At 40.9% G+C, this 25,668-nt stretch overlaps 1 protein-coding gene across 3 annotated transcripts; it reads right to left on the bottom strand.

The window, feature by feature from the left end:
- Positions 1-549: 549 nt before the first annotated feature.
- Positions 550-25,636, bottom strand: ABCC6 (ATP binding cassette subfamily C member 6). Of its 3 annotated transcripts, none has more exons than XM_052680108.1 (31): positions 25,516-25,636; positions 24,713-24,889; positions 24,230-24,355; positions 23,480-23,617; positions 22,582-22,707; positions 21,977-22,038; positions 21,046-21,177; positions 20,094-20,303; positions 19,062-19,239; positions 18,499-18,660; positions 16,810-16,902; positions 16,068-16,271; positions 15,304-15,450; positions 14,375-14,474; positions 14,039-14,108; positions 13,270-13,396; positions 12,626-12,802; positions 12,030-12,197; positions 10,689-10,872; positions 10,185-10,248; positions 9,397-9,517; positions 8,105-8,312; positions 7,266-7,576; positions 6,336-6,535; positions 5,553-5,679; positions 4,891-4,992; positions 4,028-4,174; positions 3,344-3,502; positions 2,952-3,118; positions 2,328-2,522; positions 550-1,996 (listed from the first exon to the last, which is right to left on the bottom strand). In XM_052680108.1, the coding sequence occupies exons 1-31, from the start codon at positions 25,555-25,557 to the stop codon at positions 1,888-1,890; spliced, it is 4,533 nt and encodes a 1,510-aa protein (XP_052536068.1). In that variant the 5' UTR covers positions 25,558-25,636; the 3' UTR covers positions 550-1,887. The 3 variants fall into 3 exon arrangements, with proteins under 3 accessions (XP_052536068.1, XP_052536069.1, XP_052536070.1); XM_052680109.1 differs by having other exon boundaries at positions 14,387-14,474; XM_052680110.1 differs by lacking the exon at positions 4,891-4,992.
- Between the last annotated feature and the right edge of the window lie 32 nt (positions 25,637-25,668).

Raw genomic sequence — 25,668 nt, 5'->3', positions numbered from 1 at the left:
ACGTGGACAAACAACTGGGGATTCTTACTCATTTTAAATACAGATTGTTGGGTTTTTTTGGTCACATGTAGTTTGGGAATTCATTTGCTGTGCCGTTTCAGCACAGCTTTCTGTGTGAAAGCTGATGGTATTTTTGCTTTCTGCCGATAGCTAAACAGCACCTGCTCAAAGATTATCAAAGTATGTTTTGATTATTTTCTCCTTCTGTTGCCTTCTTTCTTCATTACCAACTTAGCATTGGAAAGCAAGCATTTAAAAAATGTTCCTACCATCACCACACATACAGTATGTTAAGATGTCTCCTTCAGAACTGCCCAGAACACCAGTGGTTCAACTTCGCCTTGACCCCAGTTGAACAAAACACCTACCTTACATTCTTACATCCCACTTAGAGCTTTAAATGTTTTTGCTTTGAGATCCACTGATAAATCTCAAGGGTTCTCATTACTTATCTGGTATTTGAATCATTTTGGCTCTGCTCTGCTCTGTGATACTCTATTTAACCACAAATATTGGTTTGGAGAAAGTAGGAAAAAACAAATGAACAACTTTTTTTTTTTTTTTTTGCTAGTATTTTAATAGCAGTAAGGCAGCAGGCATTTGACTTTTCTCACTCTCCATCCTTACTTGTGACCTGAGCCATTTTAATACCTGCTTCTGTCTTTATTGCAGCTTTCTGGCAAATGAAATGCGTTCATGAAGGTGATAGTAAACAGCAGCATTTCACAGTGTGATTTTCTCACCATGTTGTCCTGTTGCAGTCCCTGAAGAAAGACTTGGGGGCAGCTCTGACAGCAGCTCGGTGCTGTGGGAAGCCCAGGAAGGCTTTGCTTCAGGCAGCCATTTTGGTTTGTTGAAGTAATACCTGAGAGATGTGGTGCCAGGGTGGTACGCACAGGAGGTAAGCTTGCACTCCAGGAGAAAGCCAAGAATGAACCACGTAAAACATGAACCTTTGCCCGTCTGCCAGACTGTCACACTGCAGGACACTGCCACAGAAATTCATCATGACGAAATTCAATTTGGAAATACTGGTGTCCGAGTTTGGATGCACTGTGCTGTGACTGGGACTTCAAATACGGTGAATGATGTTCTGCTGCCCCCTAACAGCTCAGTTACTACTTTCTTTAAGTTGGCTTTCCTTCAGGCGAGTTGTCAGCCTTCCACACAGCATGATTCAGTCAGATCCCATGCAAAGCAGATGAGGGAGATGGAATGGATCTGATCACTGGCTGTGACAACAGGCAGCACAGAGGCAGCTGTGTGCTGTCATGCTTAGTGGCCTCCTACTTTCTCTTCCCTATTCCCCTGAGTTTTTGCACTTTGGATGACTTCATCCAGTTGCTGCTGGGGAGTCTACCACATTTGTGTAAGAACAGTGCTTAGGTGATCAGTTCTTAAGACTTTGGCAAAAGGCTCAATTTGTTCTGCCTGGAGCTTTGGATAAAATGTAAACATAGTTTGCTTGCTATCAATTCAAATCTTACTCTCTAGGAAATCTTGGCTTTTAAAAATAACCTGTGTAGTCCTTAAGTATGTCAGTGTATTCAGGCTCAATTTATAGCATAATTGGGAAATGCTGTGGTTCTTTGGTTAGTTTTCATACCATAAAAGCAGTAAGGTGTTTAATTTGAAGATTCTGACACTTATTTTCAAGGTAAGAGTGAGGTTTTGGTATCTGGAAACATAATAAAAACAGAATGGCTCAGTTTCCTAAGGAAATAACGTGTATCTCAGGTCTTCCCTTTTCATCTACTCACTGCAGTTGTAGCTCAAACAAGATGTAGTTGAATGTCAGGCATTTTAGAATAAAACCAAGATGATAACTCAATTAGCAGATCAGTAACTTATGATAGTGGAGGCATGATGGTGTACTCCATCAGTCAGTCAAGCAAGACCCGATTCTTCCATTAGCTTGTAGAATAGTCCCTTCTGAGCTATTAATTGTTTCGGAGTATCAAATTCAGCTATCTGACCATCTTCCAAGACTAAAATCCTGTGAACAATAAAACGGAAGTATGAAGTTGGGAGGATACCAGCAACTGCAAGAAACTGAGCTATAGGTACTTGTTTCTGAAATAAACTGTAGCACTATGTGGGAAAAAAAGGGTATGATAGGGCTTGAAATGCATCGTATAGGCATAAACAATCTTTTAGTTAACCTACTGTTGACTTGTTGATGTAAGATAGCTCCTAAGATCTATAGCAAAGCTTTGAGGGTTAAGCAAGGAAAGGACAGAAATGGAATTGTTCTCTCGAATATTGTCTAGTTCATACAGGCTGCCTGAATTTTCCTTCCTCCTTAGGAAAGCAGCTGAAAACATTACCTGTCACAGTCCATGATGGTGTTTATCCGGTGAGCTATTGTTAACACTGTGCTCTCTTTGAATTGAGTTCTCAGAGCAGACTGAATCTGAAGATCAGTTTCTATATCTATTGCTGCTGTGGCCTCATCTAGAATGAGGACTTTGGCTTTCTGAAGAAGTGCTCTGGCCAGGCAAACCAGCTGCTTCTGACCAGTGCTGCAAGTAAGAAGAGAGATGGTAAATTAAAAGCAGCAGTCATTTTTTCCTGGGGTCAGAGGACATGATTAATTTGAAATCAATAATGAGAGGGTGATTAAGGCTGGTGGCACTGCAGGTAACAGCATGAAACATGAAGCTAAGAAAACGAAAGCTGGGTATTACTGTGGCACTCAGATGACCTGCAGGTATTTCAGCACATAAAGCACTGCACAAACACAGGTTGCAGTGATTCAGAGGTTCTCCACTCTCAGTTATTTAATGCTATCAGTTATGCCAGTCATGCAATAATTTGCTGTATGGGTATTGCCCCATCCCCCCCTTATTTATTTACTTATTATAAATTAGACTCCTTGTCCTGCTAGTTGCATGTCCTCCTAGCCCACAGGCTGGTACAGCCCCACCACTGTCTTTCTGAAGATAAGGTACCTTAGGTTTTCCCCTTGGTCAGTGCACTCATATTCCAACTGCTCTGGCAAATCTGCAACAAAGTTCTTGAGCTGAGTCAGTTCCAGAGCTGTCCAGATGTCTGCATCAGTGTATTGGTTTAATGGGTCAAGATTCATTCTTAGAGTGCCAGAAAACAAAACTGGATCCTGAACACAGAGACAGACAACTGCTGAAATGAATGATATTATCAGTTTTCTGAGCTGAGTATAAGTCTGTGGCTGATTTTATGTGGGATGGGAGACTGGAATGGTCTAGAGGTTCTTTCCAACAGAAATTTCAGAAGGTTTTCCTTCTCACAGACTCTTTCTAAACTCCTTCTATGTGTTAAGATTTATAGCTCTGCTGAAAAACTCTGTAAATTAGTATAATACCTGGGGGATGACAGTTATCTTCATTCTAAGGTCGTGGAGACCTAGCTGGGCAATGTCTTGTCCATCAATTAGAATTGCTCCTTCTGCAGCTTCCACTAGTCGCAGCAATCCTGCAGCAAGAGTAGACTTTCCAGCTCCTGTTCTTCCAGTTATGCCAATCTGTGAAGGGCAGTATAAATCTTCAGTGTTTATCATTTTTCACAGTTGGAAAGACCTGTCTGTTGTTATTTGTTCTTGGCTGGTGTATGGCTTTTGAAATGGATGCTCTTGTACAGATCAGTTTTGTAGGGCTGTTAAGACTTTCTTAAATCATTTCAGATTTCTGAGTGTTTTGTATGAAAGCCAATCTTAAAGGCCTCTAATGGAAACTATCAACTAGAAGGCTTACCACGTAGAACAGGGCCTTGATGTAGAAATTTCTTTGAAAGTGAAGTTTCTTTGCTGTAACTCTGCTAATCCTCTGTGAAATGAAATTTCACTCAAGAAATGTACAGTGCATGGAGCAATCCCAGAAACACTCCTTTTTACTAGAAGGGATATACAGTGTGATTGACAGGAAAGGCTCATACCTCGCCAGTTCTCATGCTTACAAGTTACTGATGCAGAGCAGGGGCTGCATCTGTCCAGATCTAATCACTGCAAAGCACTGTTCACACTTCAGCTCTTCTGGAAGCTCTTACTTACCTTCTCTTTTCCATTGATAGTTAGGTTGATGTGCTTCAGAGCTAACTCCAAATTTGGCCTGTATCGAAAACTATAGTTTCTAAATTCAATTCTTCCTTCAGTAAGCCAAACTTGACCTTGAAGTTTGTCATTTAGAGTCCAGGGTGCCTAGACAGATGAAAAACATGAGCAGTGTATAAAGCTGATTCAAATAACAAAGTGAATTAGCCTTACTGAAATAGGAATCTTATGAAGATGTGTATGCTGTATTCTTCCTGATCAATTTACTGTTTCCAGAAGAGAAAAAGGTCTTTAACTTTCATATTGCAAATGTGGCCTTTTACTTCGTGCAGAGATCCCAGTCACCTCAACTGAAAATGGGGATAAACATTTGCATATCAGAATTCTGATATTTAAGTGTTTCAATGAGAAGGTTTGTGTCTCTATACAAGGCTATGAAAGAAGTCTCATTTTGTCTGATATCAGGTCAGCATATGGAGAAATAATGATTATAGAGCAAAAACAATTGCACTGGAGATTCTTAGTGACTAAAAGGCTATCTAGTAGCCATCAGTTATCAGAATTGCATCTGAACTTGCACAGTAAATACATACTCCAGATATGGGCAGAAAACATGGCTCATTCATTCCAGGACTGTTAACAGCTGAAGCTATTTTAATGACAAATCTAATGCTTAAGTGTTGTAAGGAAATACAATGATCTGAGGTTATAAAACGACCACGTCAGTTGGATTAAAAAGGCTGCAGTGTCTTAAAGGGAATACAGCATCTTTCAGAAGAGCAAAAATGGGGAACAGTACAATTGCTAATTTGATTGGCAGTGATGTTGACCTGGCTAGCATAAGATAACAACTGGCTGGCTACCTCCTTAGGAGTCCTGGAGTATTCGCTCACTCTCTCCACAGAAACAATGTTGTTTTCAATTTCTGTCCAAGAGCGCACCATCCAGTTCAGAACACCAGTTATCTAGCAGAAAGGAGCAGAAACACTAAGGCAGATGAAAGAACTTTGATGTGTGCTCACAGGTACCCGTTATGTTGTTTAGTAGGTACAAAGACATCCTCATCAGCTAATTATGTGAGAAATTATCCCTTCAGAGGCTAAAAAATAAACTTTGACAAGTCTCTGTGGGTAGAAGGCTTTGTTAAAGAGCTTCACCAGCTCCTTCTGAAATGCTACTGTTTGGCTATTTAAAAGGTAGTGTGACTACACTACCTTTTAAAGGTATGTGTGATTCCATAGGTTGTTCTGTAGTTAGTCTACAAGCAAATAAGAACATGCTTCAGGTGCTTGGAGCATACTGTGCCTTAAGTGTGAGGTCAGATGCAGGGGGAAAAAGACAGCTGCTGCATATGTTTTATGGTCCCTTGTATCACAAGGGCTGTGTGCTCCGGTTGGTCTGGGTCAGCAATGACAGCAAGGTTTGAGAAGGCATTTAGAAAATTACAGAAAGACTTTTTAGAGAGAGAAATGGCAGAAATTAAAATTTGATTTTTGGTGCCACGTAAGCATGGTATTACTATCACCTGAAGAGCATATGAAATGGAGAAGCCTGCAGTTCCTGGACTAAGATGTGTTCTGCCAGTTGCTGCAAATAGTGCTGCAAACAATACAATGCCATTGCCTAGGAACTCTAGGTTTGTTGCAAGCCACCTGCAAGAGAAGATTACAGAGCTGTTGTTGGGTGCCCTGCTACTTTTTACCCCACAGTATCTTGTTTGTATCCCCAGCAGCTCCACAATTATTTCGCAGTGTACAACAAAGACCTTACCATGCTGTGGTTGCTGTTATCATCTGCCCTGTAGCTCATGAGTGACTCCAATCTCTCCAAAATGGTTGGCCTGTGGTCTCTGTTAGGATTTTATCCAAGGGCAGCTGGATGAACAGCTAGCACAATTTATTCTATTAATTGATCTAACCTTTCTTACTCTGCTACTTCTCACCTGCTCATGACAGGTGATTGATGGATTCTGCATATACTACATGTCCTATGCACTGTCATGTATGTACCTAGATAGGCCAGTAATTACTTTAGCTTCTTGCGTTTAGGACGTTGAATGGTACCTCCAGCCACGTGTGAGCACGTGTCCCCAGTCATACAACAGAGGGAGCACGCTGGTTGTATGAGGAATACATCGCCAGAGAGGGGTGCATTATGAGTGATAAATATAAGAGACTGTCTTACCCTCAGATCACTGCATCAATGTCTCATCTTCTGTGTGCCTCCACCCCTGCCCCAAGAGCAGCCCTCTCCACTCACAAGGGCCGTGGCAGTAAACTGTAATTGCTTCTACTCTGAAGATTTGTACCTGTCAGCAACAGCTCCAGGGAAGCATATTCTCAGATTCTCATCCACTAGGCAGTTGCTTTTCAAAATAAACCTCTCCTGGTCCTTGTAAGCACGGATCACGCTGCTCCCCTGGAAGGTTTCTGAAATATGGGAGTAGATTGGTGATCTGCTGGCAGCCTCCATGCGTCTCAGCTGGCAGGAGGTGATGACATAGAAATGCTGGTACAAAGGGAAATGGAAAGAGAAGTGACTAGATGGTTAACATCTCTGTTGAGATGATCTATAGAAAATTTGGAAAGGACTCAGCAAGTGCAAGAGTACATACTATCCTACTGTTATAAAACCTAATGGGCAGGCAGGAGATGCCCTTAAAAGGTGAGGTGGTGTTTCTGCCTGTGTTATGTCCTGTTGTCATTAAGAATAACCCCACAGTTGGGTAATGCAGGAAGGCAAAGGCGCTGTAACTCACAGAGCCTCTAAACTTATTCTTGCTTTCTACTGTAGACCAGCCCTTTGCCTGACTGAGAATGGAGGCATACTTGCACTTTTACATCCCTTCCTTCTATTTAGTCTTACCTGGCAGAGCATTGAGCTCGATACGGGAACTGCTTGGTGTACATGGCTGAATTAAAAGCCGCACAGGAATGCTGAAGGAAAGGAAAAATGCCTTTGGTCTTAATATCATTTCATGTACACTAATGGAGATGAGGAATGTAGCCCCAGGGCAGATTTGATTTGGACAACAGAAACTTAGAAGTCTTCATTCCAGAGATCTCGTGCTTTGGAAAGTTGAGGTGATGTGGGAAGAGCTGGTGTTATTCTTGTTCAGATGCAATTGGAGATTATGAAACTAGTTTCTGCATGTCTCTGCCCCTAAGAAGTGGGAGCAGGCTCTCCACAGAGATGTGGCTATGCTATTTTCTTCTTTATGTATACTATGAGCTCCTACCTGGAATACAGCGTAAAAAGCAGTCAAGGGCACTATGGCCATAGCTGCCTTTGGTGTAGCCACTATAATCACAAGGTAGATCTCAAGCAAGTTGAACAAGAATCCCAGAAAGGACTTCAGCTTGTCAGGGATGATAGAATCAATGGCATCCATCTCTTTGGAGAAGCGGTTCAGCAAGTTTCCAATGGGTGTCTCTTCAAAGAAGACTGCTGGGGATCTAGCAACATTCCTCAGCAACTGCACAAACAGCTTGTGTGAAGCTAACACGCCGCCTAGAAAGATTGCTGCTGTGGACACAAATCTGACAACAGCTGTAATTTAAAAAATAATTATTATTACTGGATCTGAACAAAGTTACCTTTGAGATCCCTTTTGTGACATCATGACTTTCATTTAGTGTGAATGCTATATTAGTGAAAGGAACTGGCTATCTGGTAATAATTAAGCCAAACCTCAGGATCTGATGTTAGATACAAGGGTATTTGATTGAAAAATGTAGCTGATTTTTGTCTTTTTTTTTTTTTTTTTTGCTTAGGGTCCAGGTCGTACATTTCCATTAGGAGGTGAAGACACTTTATCGTGGTCTGCTAAAAGACACAGAACACATTTAGCATACTACGAGGTGGGATTTTCAGTAGTAACACTGGAAATATTGTTTAGATCCCTTAAAAGTCCTCTTTGTGTATCATAGTTGTAGGTCCCATGCCAAACTTTTTGGGCTGGTGCCAAGAACCCAGGAGATGAAAAGCTTGTGGGTATGCACTTGTTTGTATTGTGAGAAAAACATCTTGAATATGGGAAATGGAGATGGAAACAACTGGGTAAGAAGTTAAACGAACCTTGAATGACTCCTAGTGCACCAAAGACTCCAACTCTTAGCTCTGTGTACTGCTGTGTACCATTGTGTACAGGGTCTTCTGTCCACATGCTGAGCCAATAACCACGAAAAAATGATAGACCTTGCTGACATGTGAACAACAAAATGATGGAGGCACACAGTGGTGAGCCTACAGCCCTCAGGTAGGCTGCATAAACTGAAGCTTTAACCTAGAGTGAACCAATAAGGAGGGGAAAAAAAAAAAAAAAAGAAAAAGTTGGAAGGCTTAAGCTTGTTAAAGAGGAAAAACAGCTCTGAGGCAAGGAATAATTATTAGGGCATATCTACTCAATTATATGTTTTGAACCATAGCAAAAAATTATTTTATTTTCCAGGAGGATGAATAATGAAGTCATACTTAAATCTGTGGTGTTAACCAGTAATTGTAGGCAACTGATGAATTGTGTTATGCTGGTGTTACTGCTGGAATGAAGATGAGACTTTCCTTATGCTGGGCAGAGATTTATGTTTGTTGTAGGTTTCAGTGAGAGCTGGTATGTACCCTACTGACTGCCCACAGGACTAACTGCTGAGTGGCAGAGGTGAGGAGATCCCAATCTGCTTAACACTGTGCTCAGTGCAGCTCCTTTTTCAGATGTCTGACATCTTCCTCATCTCTAACAGTAGCAGTGTGTGGTTTCAGTTATTCTTTTTCTCACATTTTACAACTACAGTCTGTCCTGAGTACACATCCTATCCGTGACTGAGTCCTCCTAGCTGGAGTCCCACATCTGCTGCTTTTCTTATACAGTACCCTCTTTGCCTTGGCATTTTGAAACGTCCCTCACAGGCAAGATGAGAACACCCCTTCTCACCAGCCTCAAGAGTCTGCAGGCAGACACAAGCTCAGAAGTCCCTTGTAATCTATCCTTTACACCAATTCACCCTGACTGCGTCTGTTATATCCTCCCTTCAGGTCAATTTTCAAATCAGGATCATCGTCAGGATCCTCAGGGATCATAAATTACTTTTTCTTCTCTCGTTCCCATGTGTTTTCTGCAATGTACGTGTTACTACTTTTATTTTTAAAAAGGTACTTAGATTGGGGTAAGTGGGGAGATACAGTTTGCACAGAAGGTGTTATATAAAATAATGCTGAAATGACTTTGTCTCAATTATAGGGCAGATTTATACAGCTCAGATGACATTCCTGGATCTGAACTTTGGAAGAGAACTGGCCCACCTGCCATGAGTGGGTCAGTGACAAAGCTGCAATACTTCCCTTCACCCATAGAGGAAAAGTGCTGTGCTTACCCTGCCTTGCTGAGTTTTCTCTCCCCTGGTTAATCTTCCTTCAGTGACTTCAGCAGTAGTACAGTCTTGACTTACAGGAATGGTCTTCCTTCCCATAGCAGGAGATTTGACTGAATTGTCACTTTATAAAGAAAACAAAAATCCTTTCAATTTTTTGCTAAGGCAGTGAGCCTTTTGGAAGGCATTTATATCCAGGAAATTTTACTACCATATGTGTTTATTTGTAGAGAATAAAGTTGAACTGCTCTTCCTCCCTAGAGTGCATTTTTAATATTTCTTACAGTGGCAGTGCACTTTTCCCAGAGTCAAATGGGATGTGAAAGCTGGAGAAGTTTACTCATCCTTATTCATCTCCTTTGTAGTCATTCTTTTTTCAAAGGCTGTTGTTTTTGGGGTCCTCCAGAGTGACCTCAGAAATTGTCCATATGTATCACAAGCACTGAGCTCTGTTAAATGTAGCTATTAACAGGCAGAAGCTTGAGTGTTCACTGGCTGTAGCTGGTGTGAAACAAGCCAGACCTTACAGCCCTACTGGGAAGAGAGCGCAGAGGATCTCCATGCCTAGTGTGAGCTCCAGGACAGATTCTAGCTTCAAGTGAAATATGGAAAAAATGTTTGTAAACAGCCATATTCAGAAGTTGTTCCTTATTTGTTCTTTAGTTTTGCCAGTTTGCTGTTATTAGTGAAGACCAATCCCAAACCATTTTCATACTCGTTAAGAAACTCTTGTATGTTTGTGTGGACTTCCAGAGCAAGTTCTTTGGTATTTGAGACAGCTTTAAGCTTACCTAAAGAGCTTGTCCTCTGACAGATTGTTTCTAGAGGTGATGGTATCTCCCATGTCCCCTGTAGCTATAAAATAAACGCACTATTTAAGTGCTTTTTAATACTACTTTATCCTGTTACAGTCTTTGAGAAACTGGTAAAAGAAAAGATTACAGAGAATTGTTCATAAGGATAGAAATATCAAAGTGAGGCTTGAAGAATTGCGTGTAAAGTGGGTAATTATGTTAAGTGCGTGATTGTTCTTTGCTAAGAAAGAAATTCAAAAACCAGTTTTGAGGTGATGACTCAGCTCATTTGACTGGCATTTTTCCCACTAAAAGCGACAGCTTACTGTGATGGAATTCCTGCTCAGAATGTCCTTCACAGAACAAAACTTAAGACTGGCTTTTCCAGTTCTGTTCTCTTTTCCATCTTCCTAGCAGCAAGACTCCCAGTTCATTAAGTATAACATTAAGGAAACAAGAATGGTATGTCTGGGAAAAACAATTCCAATTAACTTGCATTACCTGGAAAACCAGAGCATGCCTTCTCTTCTGCAGTATTGTGTGACTGAAGAAACTCTGCAAAAGCCCCATTTCTCTGTGAAAGTTCTTGGTAGGAACCAATTTCTGCGATCATTCCATCCACCAACACAACAATGTTGTCCACTTGGTGCAAAATGCTGATCATGTGAGTCACAAGAACACGAGTCTGAATAAAGAGGGAACAGTTACAATTGTTCTGGTGTTCCCCTGTTTACGTGAGTTGTTGCAATTAACTGTCTTCTAAGAAGACATCCTCAGAGCTGTAACTTTCACTTATGTGAGAATATTTTTGCTTTTTGTTCCTGTCACTTCTGAGTGTCTCTTTGTCAAAGTTTACCTTTGCAGCATGGCTTTGTAAGTGGAAAACTAAGGAGAAAATCATGGGGAAAAAAAAAAACAAACAACTAAGCGGAAAATCACGAGTGGAGAGGTGAACCAGCTTGCTCTGTGTCATGCATGGCATAAAAAAGCAAAGATCGGAACTGATGCCTAACTTTTCAGATCAGCACCGTGTAGGAGGACCCTCTGAAGGGTTCACTGACCAGTCCAGTGTTGTTGATTCTACTCAGGCTGAAGCTCCTAAGGAGTATGATGGTAACAGGAGAGTCTGTCACGTTCACTGTCATTGATGCCAGTATGCCAGAAAAGGATTTGTCTGAAAACTTTTTCAGACTGAACAAAACTACAGTGTCAAATTATAAGATGGAGAAAAAAAAAACAGAGATGCCCTGTCATCCCTTCTTATGTATCCACATTTATCATCTGTATTGTCTGACAGCAGAGAAATACTAAGGTATACCAATGCAACCAAATGCAAAGAAGAGAGGAGGTTTAAGATGGATCTTAAGACTGGAATTTAAGTAATGAACAGTTGGGTGATGAGAACTAGAAAGGTGCTGCCATCACAAATGATTGGATGAGGGATTATGATAAAGTGAATAGAATAGACACTTTTTCCAAACTGTACTAGAAATAAATCCCAGAGCAGGAAAAATCTAATACTGACAGAAGACCTTAGAACAACAGCTTTGCTGTGGAAGTAAGGCTGGAACTAGGCATGTGGTTTGAGTAAAGATAAAGGCAGCCTTTCTGAAGAACCTAACCTTTCAGTCTTCCTCCTCCTAGCTAAAATTCACTGCAAGACTTCTCTGCAATCTATGCAGCATATTGGTTACCCATACCACTAACTAGTTTTGCTACTAACATAAATAAATAAATAAAAGGGAACCTTTGATAAAGTAACTCACATGACTGGAAACGTTTGTGAGGTCTTTATGACTGGAAACATTGTGATGTCTTTACTGTTCAGGATTTATAACAAACCTTGTCCTTCAGTAAACCATTGGGTCCAAGAACATGTTCAAAAATGTGCTGTCCAACGTGGGCATCAACGGCAGAGAGGGGGTCATCTAGTAGGTAAATGGAAGACCTTTGGTACACAGCACGAGCGAGGCTTATTCTTTGTTTCTGTCCTCCAGATATATTTATTCCCTGTAAAAATGCATTGATACTGTTTATTAGTGTGCTTTGGCATAATTGTCTACTCGTGACTCCTTTATGAGGTTTTATGAGTTGCTTATTATTAAATGATGGTCTCTTTCTTTCCTCTTCCTCCCTCCCACCAAATTGGGCTCCTGAGATGCTGAAGCAGGGGCGTCTTCTCTTGAGAAACTCCACTCTCCTGCAAAAGAGGACCCATAAATGACCTGGATTTGTTTACTACGTCTGATGCATCTCTCATATCTCTAGTTAACTATTAAGAGGTGGGCTTGAGACCCCTTTAAATTATAGCCCAACTTTTCAGAAATTCCTGAGTACTTGCCCTTGCAAATTTAATTCCTTCATTAGTGTTTAAGCAGGACATCCAAAGTTGAATTTACTCATGTTTTAGTAACTTTTCCATACAACTGGCCCAGTACCTTCTCGCCTATTTCACTCTTCTGCCCTGCAGGGAAGCTCTCCAAATCAGGTTGCAGTGCACAAGCATCAACCACTTTGTTAAACCACGTTTCATCCATCTCCTTCCCAAAGAGAATATTATCTTCCACTGAAACATTCTGTATCCAAGCTTGCTGGGGGACATAAGCTGCTGTGCCCTACAAAAACAGAAATAGAATGTTATCAATCTCTTTTTTGTAAGTACAACTTGGCACTGTGTGAATCTGTCTTTGAAGAAACAACTTCCCAGTTAGCTTTATGGAAATACGCAATGACCATCACTATTGAGAGGCCTCAGAGTGCTTTGCAAAATAAAGGGGTCCTCACCCTGCTCTGTTACAGAGGAAGAAACAAGTGTAAGTGACATGACTAACCACAGTGCCACTAGAGCTCACTGTCAGCGTGGGAAATGGAACTGGATCTCCAAAGTCCTGTTGCTAGTCCTAAGAGTCAGGCTCATTAGAGGGGTCTTAAGCGCTCCTCAGTGATTAAATGTAGGCTGCTATGCTATAGCCTTTGTTAACATTCAGCAGTGAGTTTTCATCACGTATGTGATGCCTTAGTTTATGCCTCACTGTTCTTGAATATAGCCTAATTAAAAGCAAATGCTCAAGGAAAAATTTACCTTCATAGTCACACAGCCATCCATCTTTTCCAGGTCACCAAGTAACGCTGACAGCAAGGAGGACTTTCCAGCACCCACTTGGCCAACTACAGCAAGCAAGGAGCCTTGTGGTACAGTAAGATCTATCCTATAGAGAGAAGAGACCCCCCCCCCCCCAATCACTCTGAACACCTTTTAAATTCACTTTCTAAAAGAAAACGAGCAAAATTATTGCTGTTGTGGTGCAACAGTAAAAAAATGCATGCTTCTAATTTCATATAATTTCACAAGGTTACTCTTTGAGTTATGCTAACATTTTTCAGTAGCACAGGATTCATCCCTTCAGAGGCATGTTCAGCCAGAAAGTCTCTGTCCATATCTGCGTTTAGATTTCAAACCAAGATTGAAGACACAGAATCTCACTCTGCATACAGACTAGCCCAAAGTACTGGATAGTATTTCTTCTCTAAAACTGCAGCACCTTTTGAAATAAGCACCAATTCCACTTCTTTTACTTAATCTAATTCCACATTTCAATGAATAATTGGGTAAGTACAGTCTCTATGTATTGAGGCAATATCTAGATACCGAAACCTTCCCGTTTCTGTACTCCTATTAGAACAGGAATAGAAGAAAGAATCCATTTTATCTAACTTAATTGTTGGGATTCAATGTGAAATATGAAGCAGAACCTCTACGTATTCTACACTACTTTCACTCTGGGCTCTGAACATTCTTTCAGCTCCCACTCTGAGCTACGGAACTGAGCAGACTAAGCTTAAGACTGTACCTTCTAAGACAGGGAGAAGTGTCTTTGCTCCAGCAGAAAGTTCCATTTCTTACAATGATACTTGCCTGTACTAAAATAGGAGGAGAAATACAATATTTGTAAATTCAAAAGTAACTACAGAAAACATCCTTATGTTTTACTATGTACTTACATAAAATCAACCTTAAGTATCAAAAGAAGGGGCTGATTACCAGACTAAATTTCATTGTTAGAAATTACTAGGCCTCAGAAACAAAATGATGGTGAGGGGCAAATAATTTTCTCTCTCGACTATGGCAGACATCATATTAGAAGCTGAACAATGAACTATTCCTCTTGTAAGACAACAATACTAACACAAAAGCTCACCACAGTCAGAAGTGTTTCTGTTTGAGCTTTCAGGATTCAGTTCTTCCAGATTCAGAAAAGCTGCTAAGCGTTTTAAAGAAATTTTGGCCTGAAATGAAGAAGCACACACACACTAAGATTTAGAATAGAAAGGGAACTACAACTAAAAGACTTAAACTGAAAACCCACTGAAGACTGTTGACTGGGTGCTGCGCTGCAGATGCTGTAGGCATAGGTGGACAAATGCAACTCTTCCCTAAGTTAATTGCCTTTACTTTCATTTAGCTCATCAAAAAGGGTTGTTCTTTCATGTGTTTTTTTGCTTTTGTTCACATCTTTGAATATTGGTGCTTTTTCCTCCAAATTCATCTTGCAGTTTTTTTAGCAATTGCTCCTGAGTATGAAGACTCATAACAGCCTTCTTGTGGTGCAAAAGAGAAGAGCAATTTCCCAATTCTCACTGAAAAATGACTTGCTTTTATCTCTGGCTTGGCCTAGCAAGGTTTCCCTGGTCTGCCATGGAGATTTTTGCCCCACTGCTCTGGTCTCTTGTGATTAATAGCAGAACTAGAAGCCCATCTCATGTCTACTGCTGCTTGTGATGTAAGACTAACAATGCTTCCAGGGGCAGTGAAGCACAGATATTGCCCAATGGAAAAAACATTAGAATCCTGCCTTGCACAACATGATGCTTATAAGGCCCTGAAAGATTTAAGAACTACTCCTGGGGAATATTTTGTCATATGGAGTCTTCCTGAAAAACAGTACTTAAAAAATACTTCTAGCTGCAAGTCCTTGCACTTCACTGTTTCAAAATAGCAATTAAATAGCTGACCTGAGTCTCAAAGCCATTAAGACATTCCCATCTTTACCTTTTAATGGTGATACGTAAAAAAACAATCGTGGCCAAAGAAAAAGAAACATAGCCTGCAATTAACCTGGACAGCAGCATTTATGGAGAATGGCAGGAATGAGTGCGCGGTGTTGAGAATGTTGATCAGTGTTAAAGATACAAAGGCCTTCTGAGCATCCAGGACGTGTGTGTTATCCACCAGGGTATAGACAGCAAACATGACAAATGCAATCTGGAAGAGAGCAAAGCAAAACCAAACCATTTGCTTCAGACAAGGAAAAGAGAATGATTCATAGTTGGCAGATCCCTTTCTAAATACTCTGGAATTCACTTGGTTAAATCTAGGTTATCATTCACATACATTACACTGCTGTTCTGCAAATATCACAGGTGTGGTCTTGCATGTTGGTGATAAACCAAGTCTGATCATTTGATGTTTGGTCTGCTTTAAGGAAGGTTTGGTGCTGCAATTGCAGTAAGATGAAAATGTGGCCATCTTCCATTAAAAGCATATATGGCTGACCTGCAACAGTACAGCAAAAGTGGCTTGTGCTGTTACTGGCTGTGTTCTGAACTCTGTGTAGCTGGAGGTCTCCTGGTGGTTTTTACAAAGCAGACTTCATCTGCTTGGAGCACATCATGAGACAAGGTAAAGTGTTAACAGAACTGTTAGGACAGTAAAAGTATGTGTGGCTGATTCACTGGGGCTCAGCTCCTCCTGTGAGACCACCAGCTGCTCCACACAGATACTATCTTTAGCTGTCCAACAGGAAGAATCTGTCCAGACAGTACCACGAAGAGAAGTGGAAGTAACAGTGCATGTTTTGTGTAGGAGGATGAACCACTCACCAGGAAAGTTGATGAATGGAAAGAAGCTAGAGATGCTGAAAAGAGAATCTGAGATCTTTTTAGAGCCTGAAGTTCTTGCTCCCGGATAGCATGCACTTTTTCCATGAAGGTTTTTTCCCAACCATAGAGCTTGATTACTTTAATGTCACTAAGAATGGCATTGGTAAGTTTGGCCCTCTTGTCTTTATGCTTCATCTGGGCCTCCTGTAATAAATGTTTGAGTTTGTCATTTAATAGGTTGAATATATAACTGAGCAATTATTCTGAAAAACCACTTTAATCCTGCCTATGAGCTCTGAATAAATTTCCCTGCAGTTCAGCTGTGTATGCTCTTTGCTTGTAAATCTTTGAGATTGGGGACATTTTGCTTTTCTTTTTTAGAGCGTTGTTTTTACTGGCAATAAATACAAAACCAGAAAAGTTCAGCAAACACAAAGTAAAAGAAGGCAGATGAGCTTACTGTAAACCTCAAGTAACTTTGTAGGCTTTGAATTCTCCTAGGTTCAGAGAGTCGTAGTCATCGTGAATAATATATATTAACCCATCACTTAAAGCCAAATGATAGTGATACACACCAATACAGAACTTAGCAACTTGCCTATTATAACCATCAGCCTTCAATTTTTTTTTCTGTAGTGTTGGGTTACATGTAATCCTTCCCCAGGAGAGCATGGCAGCCTTTAACTTATCCTAGCATAATTCATGTTAGTAAAAAACTTCATTTTTATGAAGCAAAATGTACCTGGAAATGACTCCTCTTCTTGGTGATCATAAAATTCAGAGGCAAAAGAAAAAGGAATACAGCAACTGAAGCCAAGGCTGATGGCCCAAGGAGCTGCCAGGAGAAAGAAGGAAAGTGGAGGAACTTTTGGTTTTACTATACATGACAGTCTTCTGCTCCCTCTTGCTCACATTCCTTCTTTGAAACCTATGATTAGCATCCCTGAAGTCTAAGGTTTTTCTCTAGTCCAGCCTTTGCCTTTCTTGGGAGTTGAGCTGTGTAAACACTGTGGGTTGCTCATTCTCCAAGCAGGGTAACTCCTGTCATCGTACTCTGCTGAATTTATTTGCTTTCCTTTTAGGAACTAGATTAGTGCTGAGAGAGATCCAGAAGCAGGCTTGGTGGTTCAAGTCATTTGCTTCCCACCTGCTCTTGGATTTATCAAGGAGGACATCTTGTGGCTGGCATATGGAAGTGACACCAAACAAAAACAGACTTTAGAAAACAAGCTATTCTTGCAACATAAATAACCAAGTTTGCCTGAATTTACATCAATTAGTGAGATGAAATGGCAGCCATCAAGTACAGTGCCACATACTCTTGGAGAGCTCTTGAGTTCTGAACTTCCACACCAAAACAGGGAGTTTGTTTCTTGTGGTTTAGTCACATCTCTGCAAACAGCATTTGCTAGAAATGTGAGTGCTGATATACAAGCAGACAAATGTATTCCTTACACAAATGGTTTATAAACTAGCAAACAAAGTGTTAATCTTTAAAAGTTAGAAAAACTTAAAGCAATCTGCAAGTTGCCACTGAAAACTCTCATGTAACTCAGTACACGCGAGTACATTCAGCTTGGCAACAGCAATAGAAAGGGCTGATGGACTTTAAACTGTTCATACCACAGCTACCAATTTACTTTCCAGGGTCATGGCACACCGCAGGCACCTGGCACTAGTCCATCCTGCCTAGTGGAGGAAGGTCTCAAAGGCCTCTGGAAAGCTCTTAGAAATTGTCTCTGCTGTGCTCATACTTCCACTTTGCATGCTGTCAAGAACAGGCAAAGAAATACAACCTTATTCTACTGAGAAAATGCCATACATTGCATTAGGGGAAAAAGGGATCTTTCAGATTAGCATCGTTGATTCTCATTTGGGTTTTGCACTCTCCTTGCAGAACTCCTTGATATCTATGCAATTCAGTATATCCAATACTCCTTTTGAATATCATATAACTTTGCTTCTGTTTCTTTTGCTGATCTTATGGTAACAAACCTTCAGGATGAAGCAAATCAAGTTGTTACTACAACCATTTTTCTTTACGTTCTGTTACTGTGCAGAAGGGCTGCGACTGGACCTAGAGCCTGCAGTAGGCCACTACATTTTGACTGGAACGAGAGCAGGCAAAGGAAAATTGCAGGTAGAAGTTTATCAGTCAGCTCAGAACAATTATAATCACACTTTTTTCCCTAAAAGAGACTGAATACTGAATATACAGGTAAGAAGATAGTCAAGGATCAGGAAAAGACTCTATACTAATAAAAATAACTTCTGACAATAGAAGTGAATTTTCCATGCTACACAGCTAAAAAAACCATGGCAATTTCAGGTTGTTCAGACCAGCAAAACTCTAAGATGAATTTTGAAAAGTCCTTTTTCCTTTGATACCCAGAATGGAAATTGATTGCTATGTACTGTCATCATATTTTACCTGCCACAAGAAGACAAAGCAGATGATAATCCGAATAGGAGCAAGCCAGGTTCCATTAAAATAGATAACGAGATCCATTAGCTTTTGGACATCAACGGATACCAGATTAACAATTTCACCTACTGTTACTGCTTTCCTTGATGCATTTGACATGATTAGGATCTAAACAGAGTAGAGAAGGAAGTATAAATCAACACAACAGCTTTGATCCAAAAATCAAGAACTTTCTTTTCCTTATGGAGAAAAAAAAAAAAGATCAAATCGTAGGTAGTGAAAATGTGCTGACGCCTGAAATATGTGACTTCACTTGAGAATGAAAAATTTACTCCCTTTCCCAACTATCTTTCCTTTTCTTGTCTTTCTCTTCAGAGGTAAGATCTGAAAGACAAACAGTAAAGTACCTCACACATTATTCAGAGATGAATATAGCACAGAATTACAAGCTAGAAGTAGATCTCTAATAGCATATTCCCTCATATTGTTGAGAACAATGTAACAACGTCACAATAACTAATGTTAGGCTAGAAAAAAAATGAAGTTGAAAAGGAAGCTCACAGACTCACCTTCCTGTATACAAGCCCTGTTACTGCAGTTTTCAATCTCAGACCCAGAACGAGACACATGTACATATATCGTTGTTCAAATAGAGTCTGGAGGCAAGCTAAAAGAACCAGAATGAAGGCATAGAAATAACCATGCCAGCTAGGGGCCTCTTGATCTTCAATGAACTCAAGGAAAAGGCTGCAAGACAGGAGCACAATATTGGTTAATCTGTGTAGAACTGATGCAGTGTCGGAAATGAAATTCCAGCGATTTTTCTGTATTCTCTAGCTGACCTTTGTCAGTAAAATAGTAGAAGAGATGGGAAAACTGCTAGGTTTCCTGTGTCTGCAGCATCTCGTTTTTGACATTTGACACTCTTGGCTTTGAAGTAATCTCTGATCTATCTCAGCATCTTCTGAGATGTGATTTTTAATGTGAAAGATGGCACCTGAATTCTGTGAATTTGTCAGAAATATGCAAATAAGAAGTGAGAATCTGAGGAAGTCACTGATTTCCACATTTCCACAGCTGCTTCTAATGACTGAGAAGTGTTTTTGCCTTTGAAAACAAATTGCAGTGCAGGTTTGTGTTGTACCAACATAATACACAAAGTGTAAGATCCACTAACAAAAGATGCTACTGAAGATGTGCAGGATGCTCAGCTGTATGCTTTATGATTAGTAAAGGAACATAGAGCCAGGAGTCTACTGCAAATTGCTGACAGCCTGTGCAATGCATGCAGTACACAGAACCACCAAAGAATGCTTACTCTGGTTCTTGCAAAGTTGCCACAAAGCTTAGGGCAACTGGTCCTTTCCACATAGCGGTAAAGAAACGTACACAGCTGTAGAAAGTGACAGAGGTGACTGTGGGCTTAGAATGAATGGTAATCCTGCTCCTTTCAACAGCAATCGGAGATTGCAGAAGCTAAAAGTCTGTTTATCTACTTCTGTGAGTGCTGACATATATTTCTCTGGGTGAGCTCATGCATGCAGCAGTCTTATGATACATGTGGTGTTTCTTTGGGAAATAAATTCCAAATAGGCACATACCTCAGTATCTTTGGAATGGAGAACAAGAAGACATCACATATAACTAAGCAGAGGGTGCTGAGCAGGAAATAGATTCCAAACATGCTCCAAAATGCTTGCAGCAATGGCCCACTCTGACTGTGCTCTGACTGCAGCAGAACCTCTGTCTCTTCAGCTTCTCCAATGTCAGTTTCATTCTGACTCTTTTTAAAAGTAGCAGACTCCATTTTTCTAAAGAAAGAAACAGTGGAAAAGCTAACTGTAACTGAAAAAATTGCATCTTGTGTTTTCAAAAAATCATGAAATAGCTCAGGCTGGATCTTGTGCCCTGTCCAGTATAAATGCAGGTCAAAAAATGATCCCTCTCATCAGAACCAAGCTTCTAGGAATTAAGAGTTGTTGTTCAGCATATTTCATCACTTAGGTGTTGCACAAAAATACTCTCACTGTTTACCCACTGAACAGAGGAGACTCCCACATTTTGCTAACAGACAGTCAACATAAAATCTGAGTAACTATATTTTTCTTCTTGTTTAATAGCCAGATAATTCAGTAGGATTGAATCTTTCAAATCTTCCTTTGTCTAGATGGACAGGATGCTTCCATCTGTGTTGGAAGCACCAGCAAAGCTCACACTGAGAGCCTGAATATGTACTGAAGCTGTCTGGATACCGTGGTGAATGTTTCGTATCTGGAGATGTTCAAGTTCAGGCTGGACTGGGCTCTGTGCAACCTGATCTAACTGGAGATGTCCCATTTTGTTCCAGGGGAATTGGAATAAATGACCTTTAAAGGTCCCTTTCAACTAAAACGATGCTATGATTTTGATGTCTGTCCCTCTGTGGGGAATGGAGGAGCTTCAAGTCTGTTCAGAGATGGCATACCAGTCCCTGCAGGCATATTTGTTTGTAGCATCTAAAGGAGAGAGAAACTGCCAGCTGCATCCATGACACACTCTAGATTAAGTACTCACTGCTTCGTTCTGTTGTTATACTTCTTCCACTCCCTCTCAGCCCAGGCAACAGTTTCTTCAGAGGAGTCCTCTTTCCTCACTGACCACAGGTCATCCACCCCCAAAGACTGCCGACAGCCTTTCCAGACAAGCCTGGCAAACACAGACAGCCAATAAGTAAGCACAGAAGTATTTGTTGCGCATGTAATATTTTCAAAACAGATGGGCCTTAATTCAGTGCTACACAGTGAATTCTGTAAGTACTACTTAGGAATATCCTTTCCCTGAATACATATGAATATTTAGGAACAGCTGTTTTGCTTCAAACCCCTATGCTATCTTCTGTCAGTATAATTATTATTTGCAAGTAAGCCCTAATTCTAAGTTTAGTTGATAGTGACAGCTGGGTCTCGGGCAGAGGGGGACAAAATTCATTTTAACTTAATCTGTGGCTAAGTGAAACAGAGGAGGCATTACCATTGCTGACATAAGGTCCAAGGTATGTAATCATTTTACTTCTGACTGCTAAGCAGAAGGCTGAGGCAAAATCATCTTTCAGTATTTTCTCTCTGCCCAGCATTTGTTACAAGAAGGTCTGGCAGGCAGGGCTATGGCTGGTGTACAGCAATCTCTTGAGACTGCTGATGTCTATTTGAAGATGAAAAGGTCCTGGGCAGGTAGCTAGGAGTGAGGAATTATCTGGAATCACAAATTTGTGTTTTAAACTATTTTGTGAAAAATAAGCTACATTTTACAATTAGATCTTGAGAGAATACCTCAAGTCCCCAGAGAAGGACTTTAAAACCTCACTACATAAGTTAACCTGGGAGCAGAGCAGAGATGCTTCAATTCCTTCTCATCTACACCCTCTCTTATGCTGGGTTTGTTTTTTTCTTTTTTTTTTTTTTCCCTGATGTTATAGCAAACCCTTGTCTCTTCTGTGTTTTCTTACCCAGAGAACCACCAGTATGTGATTTTGGACAGAAAAGAGCTGCTGGCTTCTGGACATTGATTCTGATGGGAAGAAAAACATGGATGACATTTATGTGGAGAAAAGGGAACGTGTCATATGATATCCCTCCTGCACTTTTCCAAGAAAAACAAACAACAGGCTACCCAGCGCCCACTCCTTGCCTCTGGCAATGTATTGTGAGGGATCTATGGGGCTTTGGAGAATTAGACTTCAAATAATGTCTCAGAATACCATCCTTCATATCCAACGATATTCACTTTCTGAAGCACTTAGTTCTGCCATACATGTACCACAGATTGAGGAATGTACTGGTTTACTAAAGACCAGGCAGAAGCAAAATAAGCCCTATATGCTGATTTCAATGAAAAGAAGCAAGAGTGTGGATAGGTCACTAGTTTTTCAAAACACACAAAAGATGGGAGTTGTTATCCCCAGTTCTGCTGGTTACCTTTTAATACCATTGGCCTTTATACAGAATGATGTATTTTGCACCTCTCAGATAATCATGTTCCTGTGTATCCCCAGGAGTTTAAACTTGCTTGAGCAACGAAGCAAAGCATTATGAAAAGCTACATTATACTTACAGAACTGTTGACAGCTTTAGTGAAGAAAGGAGGGTGATCCACTAAGCAGAATAACACAAGTTCACCAAGCACCAGGCTAGCATAAAGGTAAGTGGCAACATGGTGGAAAAAGTCTTCCAAGAACCCCTAAGAAACAGAATACTGCTGAGAATGAAATCAATGGGGAAAGATGGCTTCTTCACACTCTGCAAGCCATAGGCTGAGTTTTTGTTTGATGCTTGGTTTTATTTTTTGTACTTACATTTATTTAAATTACAGTTGTGTAACTATTGAAATAGGTAATTCCTAGAACTGGAACACCAGTAACTACTGAATAATGGATTCATTTATCATTTACAGTAATGCTTTATCATGACACTTCACAACATACTTAACGTCTACACTGCATAATTGTTCAGAGAACTTGAAGTGCTTTGACATTGTGCTCACATAGATTGTGCTCACATAGTGGGATAAGTCACTGACAGAATGAAACAGCTGTTAGGTTTTATTAAGTAGGATGTATGGGGCTCCATAAAGGGCTCACTAATTAATTTTGTGACCAAGAAAGACAAAAACACCCAACAAGGTAGAAGTCTGAATATTTTTTTCAGAGCAAGAATTGGTGAATTGTTAATTGTGGAAGAGGCCTGGAGCCTAAGCATAAGGCTACATTTGGTGTTTACATTAATTTGCTTTTTTTTTTCATATGTGAAATCTGATGAACACTCAGAAAACCATGCTCTCTCTGTATTGCAAGGGATAACATGAGTAGAGATCAGACTCATTAATCATTTTTCTTAGCACAGACATTAAGAAAGGAATTCAGTTCTTCTCCTCACTATCAATGAGGCAAAAAGAACCATATTGTTCAGAGCCTTCATACCCTTTCAAGTTAAAGATACATGATTTCACTTACTCTTTCCAGGCCATGTTGGATTTTGGAACTAAACATCACAAGTGCAGACAAGAATGTGAGCAGCCAGTAAATCAACATGATGCCTGAAGACTGGATGCCCATCATTCTTTCTGCTTGGGTAAGGAACATGGCAAGGATCTGTGAGGAAGCAGAAATACCTCCAGGTAAATAGCTGGTAGTGAAATGCCAAACATTACTATCAAGTTAATGGACACAATAAAGCAAAATCAGTTTCTTGCCCAAACATTTCAAAGTACTTAGAGCTGAACTATTGTAAGGCTAAAACTGAATGTATTACGAGCAGTTTGCGCTGCAGAATGTCACTACTGAAAGAAGTAATAAAACCACAACTGGGCCAACAGGCTGGAAGGCTCTAGGCTGTGAAGGTGCCGTAACTGAAGGGGAGGCATTTAGTCAAAAAGAAATCCCATTTCACTCATTAAGATCCAACCATACTAACTAACATACAGTGGTTATGGGAAACTGGATCTTGTCCTGTTATAAAACCTCCTTCTAAATATTGCTGCTTTGGCTCTTGTGAGGTATACGCATCTCACAGAGCTATATAATGTAGCTGCCTGAACTCTTGTCCCCTACTGCTTCATAGAGCAGAAACTCAAAGAGCAAAGCTCTGGTGTTATATTCCCCATCAGCTATCTTTGTGCTCAGAGACACTCAAAAACATGGGAAATACCAGAAGTGCCCCCAGAAGGCTAAGCTGGGCCACACACAGGACAAAAGAAGAATTACCATTGTGATCCCCAACACTGCCGGGCTGATGAAGAATGCTGGAGTCCGAGGGATTCCTTGGCTTATTTCCCACAGTACAAAGAAGACATTAGAAAAACACAGTATTACCAAGAGGAATCCAAGGACCTGGGGCAGAGACAGCAAAAACATATTGGAATGAAGTAAAAAGATGCTGGGCCAGCATACTGAACTGGCTGCTCCAAGAAGGCTGGGCTAGAAGACTGAAGAAGTAACAGAGCAGGTTTGAGACAGAGCATTATGGAAAGTAGCAGGAAACTACATGGAGCTACAGGGGAAAAGATCTTGCAATAGTTATTCCTGAAGATTTACTTGATTTGTACTGATGTGACTTTTACCTGAGTGAATAAATGTCAATACAAGCACAGAGAAGGATCATCAGAAAAGAGTTAATGATTTATAAAAATTAAACTGTGCATCAAAATCGCAATAGTGTTAGGATCAAATCCCATCCTCCACTTTTACCATTTTGATTTTGAAGATGTAGGACATCCTGATATAGCCTTTGTTTTTGCGTCGAAGGTACAAGTAGTAGAAAGGAAAACAGATCCACAGGTAGGCACAGGGGATCCAAGCAAGGACTGTGTTCTCGAAGCACCAGGTAAATCTTGGGCTGTTGGTGAACCACGTCTGGTTCCAGTCCTGTCACAGAACCAACAGAGAAGTGAAACAGTAATGCTAATGTATGCAGAATTTCACCAGCCAATGCAAATTGCTCATAGTTCAACTGAGATGATGTTAAAGAAACTTGATGTGGAGTTTCAAACGTGAAGAGCATTTGGCAAGAGAGCTGCTGGAGACAACGCAGCAGCATTCTGCAGGGAATGGAAATGGAAAGAGGAAAAAAGGGTTTGAAAAGCGCCAGAGAAAACGAATCATCTGTCAGAACTAAGGAGGAAAGAGAGAGAAAGAGGAAATATAAGTGGAATGTAGAATGAGAAATAACAATTTTGGAATCAAAAAGACTATTAGCGCTTGGGAATGGTCAGTAGAGAAACCCGGTGCAATAGAGATAAGGAGAAGTATCCTGGAGCATAAACTGCATCACAACTGCATTTCCCCAGCTGTCTTTAACAACTTCTCTGACCGGGAACGATCAGTCCGATGCCAAAGCTTGAGCAGCCCGTGGGGAAAGCTCGGCCGGCAGCAATTCTGGCAGAGAAGGCTGGGCGGTCGAGTCGGATCGCCGTTGTCGCTTTGAGCGAAACGAGTCCGCGCTTCAGCTCGAGCCGGCGCTGCCCCGGGCCGCCGGCGGGACTCGCACTCACCCACAGCCCGGTCGAGGAGCCGCACAGCCGGCCCGCCGCCATGGTGCCCGTCCGCCCCGGCGCCACGGGGTGCCTCAGCGCGGGCGGGAAAGCCGCGTCCTCGAGCGGAACACGGCGGACGGCCCCGCGCCGCCAGGAGCGAGGGGCGAGCAA

The sequence above is a fragment of the Tympanuchus pallidicinctus genome, unplaced genomic scaffold (assembly GCF_026119805.1).
Source record: "Tympanuchus pallidicinctus isolate F22 unplaced genomic scaffold, pur_lepc_1.0 scaffold18, whole genome shotgun sequence".
Lineage (NCBI taxonomy): Eukaryota > Metazoa > Chordata > Aves > Galliformes > Phasianidae > Tympanuchus > Tympanuchus pallidicinctus.
The sequence above is the reverse complement of the archived record's forward strand: the minus strand, read 5'-3'. Positions and strand labels throughout refer to the sequence as shown.

Excerpts from the sequence above, each read along its gene's own strand:
- ABCC6 (XM_052680108.1), bottom strand. The coding sequence starts at position 25,557 with ATGGCGGCGGGCCGGCTGTGCGGCTCCTCGACCGGGCTGTGG. Across the intron at positions 8,313-9,396 it reads AGAAAACTCAGCAAGGCAGG|GTTAAAGCTTCAGTTTATGC; the intron begins GTAAGCACAGCA and ends GGTTCACTCTAG. Across the intron at positions 2,523-2,951 it reads GACCAAGGGGAAAACCTAAG|CACTGGTCAGAAGCAGCTGG; the intron begins GTACCTTATCTT and ends TCTTACTTGCAG.